General features: G+C 51.4%; 1 protein-coding gene across 1 annotated transcript in view; it reads left to right on the forward strand.

Moving 5' to 3' along the window:
• The window catches only part of CSF1R (colony stimulating factor 1 receptor), a 30,898-nt gene that overhangs the window by 11,549 nt on the left and 8,559 nt on the right, over positions 1–10,790 (forward strand). Inside the window, exons 6-10 of the mRNA XM_003782045.3 lie at positions 329–515; positions 2,812–2,927; positions 3,076–3,196; positions 3,325–3,515; positions 5,216–5,366. Coding sequence (XP_003782093.1) covers positions 329–515; positions 2,812–2,927; positions 3,076–3,196; positions 3,325–3,515; positions 5,216–5,366 — 766 coding nt within the window. The remainder of the gene's footprint in view (positions 1–328; positions 516–2,811; positions 2,928–3,075; positions 3,197–3,324; positions 3,516–5,215; positions 5,367–10,790) is intronic.

Consider the following 10,790-nt stretch of genomic DNA (forward strand, 5'->3'; position numbering starts at 1 on the left):
TTTTTTTTTATTGCCAACATTTTTCAAAAACTGAGAAAATTACAGATATTGATATATTCAATCTTTTCATTCTACAGATAAGGAAATGGAGGCACAAAGGGGATAGGAATTTGAGCAGGGATTTGGTGAGAAGAGTTTTGGACCCAGGCATCTGAGCCGGGTGGTGGGAAGAAGGATATCAGAGGACCAGTGTTGGTTGGAGGGGTGACTGTGTGGCTGGCATATCATAGGTGCTCAGGGACTATGGGTGATCGATGGGTGAGCAAGTGACAAATAAACCAGGGCATCTTCCCACTAATGGCAGATATCTGCATGTTCTCCTTTCCAGAGCATGCCTATTTGAACTTGATCTCTGAGCAGAGCCTCCTCCAGGAGGTGGCTGTGGGTGAGGAGCTCAGTCTCGAAGTCAAGGTGGAGGCCTACCCAGGACTGCAGGGTTTTAACTGGACCTATCAGGGACCCTTCTCTGAACACCAGCCCAAGCTTGATTTTGCCACCACCAAGGACACATACAGGTACCACCCATTGGCTCTCACCTACACAGCTCCACAACCAGCTAGGGGGTGCTTCATCAGGAATCAGGATACAGGACATGTCCCAGCCTTGCTATGTGACTTGAGCAAGTCCCTTCCCCTTTCTGGGCTTCACCTTCCCTGACTACATGGAATCTCAACATTGGCCACCTGTGTTTGAGACTTGGATTAAATGGTTTACACCTTTGTCCCACATCCTTGGGAGGTCCAGGGCCTTCCTCCAAAACCCCTACCATTTCTTGGGAGTATGCACACTTACGCTTCCCCAAGAATGCTTGATCTCATTTATTCTCCTCTTCTGTAGCTAATCCAAGTGCAAGGACCCCCCCCCCCCAATCCCATTTCCACACATAGTCGCACTCCTAATAATGGCTGTACAAAGTGTCTGCTACCTGCACAGGTTTGGAGAGGGGTAGAGGGAATTAACATCACATAGTCACAGATAAACCAAATGTTCTTAAAGGCCTGTGGTCACCCCCTCACTCTGAGAGTTTCTCACTGGCCACTCTCACCACAGGCTCAAAACCCTTCCCTCGCTCTGCTCCCAGGACCCTGTGTGTCCCACATGCACATTTAAGACATCTCTTTTTCCTGTTTCCTTGTGGACTCTGTACTCAGATTCTTATTTTCCCATCCAAAGTGACCTCGCCAGGTAGTTTCTAAACAAGAAAGTTTTCTCCCTGAGAGGAACACACATACCAAGTATTAAAATAATCATTTCTCATCCTGTCCTACTAGAGGAGAGAGTACAGCTTGATCACCAACAGCAAATACGTGTCGCACATGCCACACTCTCCCTCCCACACTCATCACAGCTCTGATCCATTTTCTGCGACTCCTTCCTGCAGAGCCTAGATGCAGCCTTATGGTCCTTGCCAACACAGGCCCCAGGCAGTAGTACTTCCCCCAGAGCTGGCTTCTGAAAGGAGATCTGTTAGCCGTCCCTGGCTGAGTACTCCCTTAGATGTCCTCCAACTCCATAGTGCTCTGAGGTTCTCATCCAAGCTCCTGATGCCCAAACTCATTGATTGCTAGAAATCTCGCTTGTCAGTTGTCAGAAGCAGCTGAGATGTTTCCTTGTTCTCATCTTCCTCCTCTCACCGCACTCCTGGTCTTTTCTGGCCAGGATTTCCATCTGGAGCAGAAGTTCTGAGTCTGGCATCTGCAGACCCCTTGGAGGGGGCTGGTTCATGGATCCTGTAAGCAACAGGGATATTGCAGAAAGGAACCCCAAACAGACACTAAATCTGAGCTTGAGTGATGGTTATGTTCCTAACTGCGACTTTGAATCATCCAAAAAAGTTAAATTCTTCTTGGTGAAAGGAATAATGTTTGTTATCTCAAGAAATGCCACACAGAGGGGTTCTATCGGCTGTGTCTGGCCAAATGACACTGTCCTGTGAATACTGTGGATTTTAGTCTACTAGTGGCTGCAGGCATTTTCCAAGCAAGAACTAGTAATTTGCTCTAATTTATTTTTAGAATTTAGTTATTACCTTAACAATACATGTCCACTATGGACAAATTATAAAATAGACATTAAGAAAAGAACAAACCAAAAAAATTCCTGGAATAAGCCAAAGATAACTTTTGTTCTTAGTATTTGCCTCCAGGCCTTTTCTACAGTAAAGGGTACCATTAAGTTGAGTGCCTAAAGGAGTCAGATTCTGTGTCAACTACCCTAAACACTTATACCTTTAATCCTCAGGCCAAGCCTGTGGGTTAATAACCATCAGTATCCCCCTTACAGCAAAGGAAGCAGAGGATCAGAGAGGTTAAGTACCTGCCTAAAGTCTCAGGCACAGCTAAGCAACAAAGGTACTGGGACTGGACCCCCAGTCTCCATAGTAGCACAGCTCAGAACCCAGGCCTCTATATCTCCTGCTTCTTGTCCCCCATAGATCCCTCTTGGCAGGGAGGGCACTTTAGGGATTTTCAGCAGGGGTTGCTGCTCTTTGTGAAAGCTTAGTCGGGTAATAGTGGTGAAAGGAGGGAACTTGTGATGTGCTTGCAGCAACTCACAGACATCACCTCTACTAAACCTCAGAAAAAAACACTTCCAGGAAAAAAAAAAAAGCAACAAGAAAGTAGGACTGATGGTTTTCCTATGTCTCAGTGACACCCCAGCTGAGTACCAGGCATGGCCAAGGCCTTTGGGCCCTGGGGCAGTTTACCAAAAATAAAGCAAACCCTTTAAGGTTGTTGTCTGTACCTCACTCTCCTGGCAGGGGCTGTAACAGGCTGGGACTCACTCAGACTGCCTGCTCCTCTTCTGTAGGTATACCTCTACCCTCTCCCTGCCCCGCCTGAAGCCCTCCGAGGCTGGCTACTACTCCTTCCTGGCCAGAAACGTGGGAGGCTGGAGTGCTCTGACTTTTGAGCTCACCCTTCTATGTGAGTGATGGGGCAGGGTTTGTGGCGGGGGGCCCCGGGGGCTGCCCAGAGATAGGGGCTGGACCAGGGGGGTGAGGGTGTTCTGGGAGAGGTTGTGGGAGAGCGGGCTCAGTGCAAGGTGGTCAGAAGAGGGGACTTTCCTCCTTAGACCCCCCAGAGGTAAAAGTCACATGGACCTTGACCAATGGCTCTCGAGCACTGCTCTGTGAAGCCTCTGGGTACCCCCAGCCCAACGTGACGTGGCTGCAGTGCAGGAGCCACACGGATAGGTAAGCGGGCTCTGTCCACTTCTGTCACCTGGGCTGTGGGCTAGGATAAGGGCTGGGTACCCCCTGAGTGGGAGGGGCATGCAGGTACTTGGACCCTGAAACTCTGAGCCACATTCTGCTCTTCCCAGGTGTGATGAGGCCCAAGACCTGCGGGTCTGGGAGGACTCACACCCCCAGGTCCTGAGCCAGGAGCCCTTCCACAAGGTGACCGTGCAGAGCCTGCTGAGCATCGGGACTTTAGAGCACAACAGGACATATGAGTGCAGGGCCCACAACAGCATGGGGAACAGCTCCCAGACTTTCAGGCCCATTGCTGCAGGTGAGTGGAGCCTTCACATTCCCTCCAGCTAGGATGGGGGGTGGTCCTGGAAATTTCACACCCCCAGGGAGCCAGGGTCAGATCCCCATTTGGAACAGATCCCAGCAGTACCAAGTTCCCCTTCTTAGGGCCAACTCTGGGATCCCCCAATAAGCAGGTCTCCAGAGGCATTGAGAAGGGGCAGGAAGCAGAGGGAGGCAGACATGGTTCTGTAGCCCCAAGCTTATCCCTGCACGCTGACTCATTCATGATTCACAAGTACGTGCAGGCATGGGGCATACACGCTGTAAGCTGGCATGTGCTCAGTGCAGGGGACCAGCACTTCTGCGGAGCTTAGAACAAGGAAACACAGTCCACTCCCAGCCCAGGCCAGCCTGTAAAAGCCTTCTCGGTCTCTTCCTAACACCCCTTCTTCCCCAAGACACAGTCCAGGTGTCCTCAAACTATCGCCCGCGGGCCACATGCGGCCTGCCAAGGACATTTATCCACCCCACCGAGTGTTTTTGCCGCCCGTCCTGCTTAGCAGCCAATTCGTCCCGGGGCCCGCAGTCCAGCCCTCCAACAGTCTGAGGGACAGTGAACTGGCCCCCTGTTTAAAAAGTTTGAGGACCCCTGGTAGGCATTCAGGGCCACAGTGGAGACTGGTGCACAGCCCACGCACTAGCACAGGCTCCCTCCTGTCTCTGCTTTGCATCAAGGCTCCTATGGGGCTAGGTCTATGTTTCTCAAGGCTCATAGCACCCTCAGGACTTGGGCAAGTGACCAGGCTTCAGTGCTCACTGTGTGCCCTGGTGAGGCTGCCTGGGCCTGGCAGGGACAGTGCAGGCCACCAGCCTCTGCCCGGCTCAGAGGTAGTCACAAGCGGGCTCCAGGTGCTGGCTTTGGAGGAGTCGCCTATGGCTGTTCTCAGTTGCTGCTGATGGTTATATAAGTGATAAAGCTAACATTTTTTTGACTGATCCGACTGTGCCAGACACAGTGCTAAGCTCTTTACAGGTCTTGTCTCGATTAACGCACACATACTTAGAAGGCGAGTACTATTCTCCTTCTTATTTGGGGGATGATATAAACCAAGGCTTAAGAAGTCATAGGTTCAATGTCACCCACTTTCTAAGTGGCAGAAGTAAGATTTGGTTTCAGACCCAAGCTCTGAATCTAAGCAAGAGGGTAGAAATTGTGTCCTTCAACTCATATAACAAGAACTAGGGTTATAGACCCAAGGAAGAGAAGCCTGGCTTTCAGACCCTCCGAAGGGCTGTGTGGTTCCGAAGGGCGTGTGGGGAACTGCCTGGAAATGCCTTGGGGTCGGCTTTCAGTGCAACCTCTAGAAGGCCTTTCTGATGGAGCTTCCTGGATGTTCAGGGGTGAACCCCTGTCACTGGAGCTGTGTGTACAAGCAATGGCTGGGGACTAGCCCGGGCGGCTGCAGAAGAGCTTCCTGCCCTGACAAGAGGAGGCTGTGTGACCTGAGAATCCGCCAGTCACAAGAGGCTCCCTTTGTGAACAGGATTTGGGGCTGTGCATGAGCAGGGCTGCTCAGCTATCCTCCCTGCCTCTGAGGGAGAGTCTGCAGCAGAGGCCATCTGAGGCTCCAGGGGCTTCCAGTGAAGGGACACTTCAGATAGTCTATCAGCACTGCGCTGGCCTGACTCAGTGGGAGGGCCCTTCTCTCTGCTCATCCTCTGCCTCGCCCCTCCCAGGAACCCGCACACACCCGCCTGATGAGTTCCTCTTCACCCCCGTGGTGGTCGCCTGTATATCCATCATGGCCCTGCTGCTGCTGCTGCTCCTGCTGCTGCTGTACAAGTACAAGCAGGTGAGCTGGAGCTGGGGCTGGAGCGGGACAGCCAGGTGCCTGAGAGGCCCAGCTGCAGGATGGCACCCCCAGGCTGCACAGATCCACCCATCCACCCTTCGTGCCCTCATTCTGGCAGTCAGTCAGTCAATCAGTAACAGCTCTTTGGTGGGTACCTACAGCATGCCAACATGGGCCAGATGTTGGGTGGCCGCTCATGTTCTGCCCTTAGAGAGTTCAGTATCTAGTGCAGGAGATGGTCACTAATCAAATAGCCTTGAAAGCAAGGGTTACAGAGAGAAAGATGCTATGAGGAGAGGTATGGGATTCCAGAAAAGCATGAACGGGCTCCTGTCCCAGCCTGGGGGCAGCCAGGCAGCCAGCACAGAGCAGGTAAGGCAGCCCTGGGGCCAGGCCTGAGTCTTGCCTTTAGGTGAGACTCTAGTGAGGAGGAAGGCCTGGGACCATCACCATCTTCCTTATTTAATACTAATCAGAGTTGCCATTTATTGCATATTGCACATTTAATGTACTGCCTGTCACTATGAGTGCTAGGTAAGTGATAGCAATTTTAGGAGCTCTTTTTTTTTTAGACAGACAGGTTCTCACCATGTTGCCCCAGCTAGACTCAAACTCCAGGGCTCAAGTGATCCTCCTTTTTCAGCCTCCTGAGTCACTGGGACTGCAGGCACACCTAGGTGCATTTTGCAAAGTATGTCACCTACATCATCTCAGTGAATGCTCTCAGTAGCCATGGTATGCAGATAGTATGACTAACCCACGTTTACAGAGTTGGATGCTGAGGGTCTCAGAGGTGGAGACAGTAGCCCTGGTCTGCAGCTAGTCAATAGCAAAGTCTGCTTTTCAACCCTGAGGGGACTGACTTCAAAGCCATATTTTTAGCCATTGTGTGGAAAACTGAATCATCTTATTTTACCCTCATAACAACCCAGAGAGGTGAGAAGTATAATAGCATTTTACCCATAAGAAAAGTGGGGCTCAGCCTTTCAAGGTGAAAGGTCCTGCCCAAGGGACTGTTGGTATTGGGTCCCGGGGTCCTCTGGCCCACAGCCTTCCCTGCCTGCCCACGATGACAACTTCAATGTGATCAGATGCTGAGAGGCCAGGCTGAGGGCTTGAGGGCTCAGAGGTGGGGTAGGATCTCTACTGGCTGGTGGGGCAGGGAGACTGCCTGGATGAGGCATTGGTGGGACAGGTCTTGGAAGATGGGGATACATCAGAGGAAATGAGACTCAAGGAAAGTGTATCTCTGGCAAAGAGCAGAGTGGCAGGCAAGGGGAAGATCAAGGTGAGTTCTAGAAATGCTGGTGTGTGGAAGCAGGGGCAGAAGGGAGTGGCACTGGGGTATGAAGCATTGGTCCAAGGCCGTCAGTGGGTCTGAGAGAGGCAGTGAAATGATAAAGGGGCAAATTACCCTCCTTGTGCCCCGCTTTGTTTTTTTCCTAACGACACCTGCTTGAGAGTTTTGTGAGCAAATGGTGTGGAGTGTGTGGGGTGAATGGGAAGTTGGGAAGCCCCAGAGGTACATGGGGCTGGGCTCTCCATGCTCCTGCTGGCACCAAACACGAGAAGGCAGCTCTGAGGGCAGCTGCCAGGAAAACAGGGCCCCAGGTCGATACCTCAGGGATTTAGGCCCAGTTTTAACTCTGTTTTGCCCTGTGACCTCAGCTGACTCACCACCACCCTCTCTAGGCCTCAGTTTCTCCTCCTCTGACAGCACAAGAGCCAGGAACTGGACATTCAGTGGATCTGGGTCCAAATCCTGCCTCTGCCAATTTCTGGCTATGAGATGATGGGAAAGTTAGTATCTCTAAGGCTGTTTCCCCATCTACAACATGGGGCTAATAATGGCAGCCACTACCAGGCTGTCATGAAGATTCCATGGCACAATGCGTGTAGAGGACTTAGCAGGGTGCTGCGTGCAGGCCGTGCCCAGGGATGGAGTTGCATGCCCTCAGTCTGGGAGGAAGTCGATTGGGGAACCAGTTAGCTCATTCCTCTTGGGATCGGAGGTGGCTCTGAGGTTGGGCATCTCCTTGGCTACACACCCAAAGTGGTTGTTGGGCCCTGGTCACCCACCTCCAGGACAAGACCGCATTCACTCTCGTGGCTACCCCTTCCTTCTCTGAGCAGCTCTGACTGGTACAAAGTTCTTCCTTATATAGAACTTAAAGCTGCCTCTCAGGGCCTTATAGAGATTCCAGGAAAAGGTCCAGTTACCCTGCAGTCCTTTCTGCCTTCTGACTAGCTTCCCCTTGGCTGTAGTTCAGGAACACCCTATTCTCTTTCCATGGGACCATTTTGGAAAATTTACTCCCAGTCACCAATTCATTTCCCATCCAGAAAATTCAGCTCCCCTTGACATCCCACACAATGTCAAGAGAAGAAGTCTTGAAGCCTTGGGCTGCCCTCTTCCCCAGCCCCTACTTGCAAACCCTTTAGCTCCTCCATGCTGAGGTGTCCGCCCATGGGACAAGACTGTGAGGGGTGGAGATGGCCATTCCTGCCTTAGTGGCCATGGTCCAGTCCTCCTGTGCCTTGTGCCAGGAGGTTCTGAGCCCCTCACTGCCCAGGCCTGGGGAAAATAGTTGCCCCATCTAGGAAGGGCCATTCCTGCCTCAGGCCTGAGTCATCACCTTTCTCTCCCCAGAGAGACAACAAGGGGGTCCACAGGGAAAGAGAAAGGGCAGGAGGCACATGGCAGTGGAGGGAACAGACAAGGCAGGGAGGCAGGGAGGGGTGGAGAGGCCCGGGAGAGACTGGGATTCTGAGGCTGGAGCTGAGCCCTGGGGTCGGACTGGAGGGGTCCCGAAGTTCCCAGTGGAGATCACTCAGGTCTCTCCCTTTCTGAGACAGAGGACATCCACTGCTCAGGACCAACAGGCCTTGACAGGGAGGGTGGCCAAGACTTTGGTGTCTCTGTGCCCACTTTAGCCCTCAGGCAGTAAGTCCAGTGTGGGCATGGGGCTTTGGCCCATGGCGAGGAATGAATGAGATGACGTACTTGCGGTGTGTAGCCCAGCGCCCTGCTCATTGAGTGCTTGCTGCTGTTATTATGATACTCCTATGCTATTAGGAAATCTGGCTTGAGGCAGCCCAAGACAACTTCTCCCTAATGGCGGTCCTTCAGAAGGGAGGATCCCTCTGGGTAGGCACTCATGAGCGCTTGTGCCCTTGGAGGTTGACCAGCTGAGCAGGGAACAATTCCTTAGGCAGGTTGAGGGAGCTCAATCTTCCAGGGATAGGAATCCAGGATGCAGAGATCTGAGATTTCAGCCAAGCTTCTTCCTCCTTTGACCCCCTCTCCCTTTCAACAATGTCCCCTGCCCAGCTGGGGTGATGGTGGGAGGTGGTGGTGACTCAGCCCAGCTGCAGAGGGACAGAGGAAGGAGAAGTGGTGAGAAGAAGAAACAGTCTTGGCCGCAGAGGCTCCTGGTGATGGAAGTGGCCAGGAAAGGTCAAAGAATCCCCTCCTCACTCTCCTGTCTCTGTCTTTTGGGTTGGGAAGGTGCCCACAGGGAGGGTTTGAATACTCAGAGACTCCAGGAGTCTTTCCCTATGTCCCACTTCAGATTCTCCTCCCAAGCTATAACACAGATGTTCTTAAGTTTACCTGTAGTTGGCCCTTCTGAATCAGAGCCTAGAGAATTAGACTCTTTAGACAAGAATCTTTATGTCTAACTGCAATGTTTTCTCACTAAATACCATCTAGACGTTCTTCCCGATGGCAGTTTGAAAGCTATTCTCTTGCCTTGCCAAGATTTGCAGCCATAGGCCACCCTCCTCCCCAGCAGCCTAGCTCAGGTACCCAAGGAAGGAACCCAGCTACAGGCACAGCCAAGCCAGTCCCTGTCCCCAAGGCCTGACCAGAAAGTGAGTTGGTCTGCTGACCCAAGGCTTCAGTGTCCTCCACCAACCCAGTCCAGCTTCCACTTTCCCCCTAAACTTGGTCTTCCATCAGCACTTCTCATGAGCAGCCCTTGGCATGAAGCCCCTCACGCAGCTGCAGCGGCAGCCGCTCCTCCTCCGCAGATCCCGGGGCTCTGCCTGTGCTGGCAGAATGGTAACAGCAGGGAAAGTCTGAGAAAGAGCTCAGGTCTCTTCCTTTCTTTCTTCTTTTTTTGAGACAGAGTCTCACTATGTCACCCTCAATAGAGTGCCACGGTGTCACATTTCACAGAAACCTCAAGCTCTTGGGCTTAAATGATTCTCTTGCCTCCCAAGTAGCTGGGACTATAGGCGCCTGCCACAATGCCTGGCTATTTTTTTTGTTGCAGTTGTCATTGTTGTTTAGCAGGTCTGGGCTGGGTTCGGACCCGCCACCCTCGGTCCATGTGGCCAGCGCCGTAACCACTGTGCTAAGGATGCCAAGCTGAGCTCAGGTCTTTTCAAAGGTTCTGGCCATGCAGAAACTCACCATCCGAGGCAGGGGCTCTCTTTCTTTCTCTCAGCAAGGTATAGTCAGATGGCTACTCACCTGCTGCCAACCCTCAGGGCCTCTCACTGAAGTCAAAAAGAAATCCGCTCACCTTAAGCCCTCAAGAACTTCCTGCCTCTGGAAGCTTCCCCTTCCTCTTCCTCAAGCCAGGATGGCCACATTTTTGCAGCTCAAACTTGCCAGAATCCTTCCCACATCAAGGCTGTACCATGTACGTGCCCAAGACATTCTCCCTCTGATGGACACGTAGCTACTTCCCTGGGGTCTTCCCTGACTCACATTGTACCCATCACTCTCTATCCTACTACCTTGCTTTATTTTTTCACAGCACTATTTGAAAATTTCCTACATATATATTTATTTGCGTTTAACGCCTCTCTTACTAACTATAATGCAAACTCCATGCGAGCAGGGACTGAATTAACAAGAATAGTAAGCTATTTGGTTGGGACTCTTATTCAGCCCTAAAAAGGAATAGAATTCTGTCCCATGCTTCAACATGAATGAAATTTGAAGACATAATACTAGGTGAGATAAGACAGTCATAAAGAGCAAGCACTGTTCAATTCCACTTACATGACGTACCCAGACCAATAAAATTGAGAGAGAAAGTAGAATCATGATCGTCAGTGGAGGGCAGAGGAGGGAATGGGGAGTTGTTCATCAGTGAACAGAGAGTTTCAGTTTTGCAAGATGGAAAGAGCCCTGAAAAGTGGTTGCACAGCAGTGTCAATGTACTTAATGCTGCCAAACTATACACTTAAATATTGTTGAGAAGGGAAATTTTGTTATGGATGTTTTACCACAATTAAAAATAAAGAAATACCTAAATGGGAATGTAGGTGAGTGGATAGATGGATGGATCTCAAGTTCCACCCTCTCTCCTGGCTCAGGAGTTACCAAATTATCAGAGATACCCAGAAGCTTGAGAGTTATCCTTTCCAAGGTTGTCAATGGAAGGATCCCCAGTGAGGCAGGTCAAGCAAGACACACTCTTGGTGCCACGTTCATGAGACAACAT

The sequence above is a fragment of the Otolemur garnettii genome, unplaced genomic scaffold (assembly GCF_000181295.1).
Source record: "Otolemur garnettii isolate 467f Iridium unplaced genomic scaffold, OtoGar3 scaffold00003, whole genome shotgun sequence".
Taxonomy (NCBI): Eukaryota; Metazoa; Chordata; class Mammalia; order Primates; family Galagidae; genus Otolemur; species Otolemur garnettii.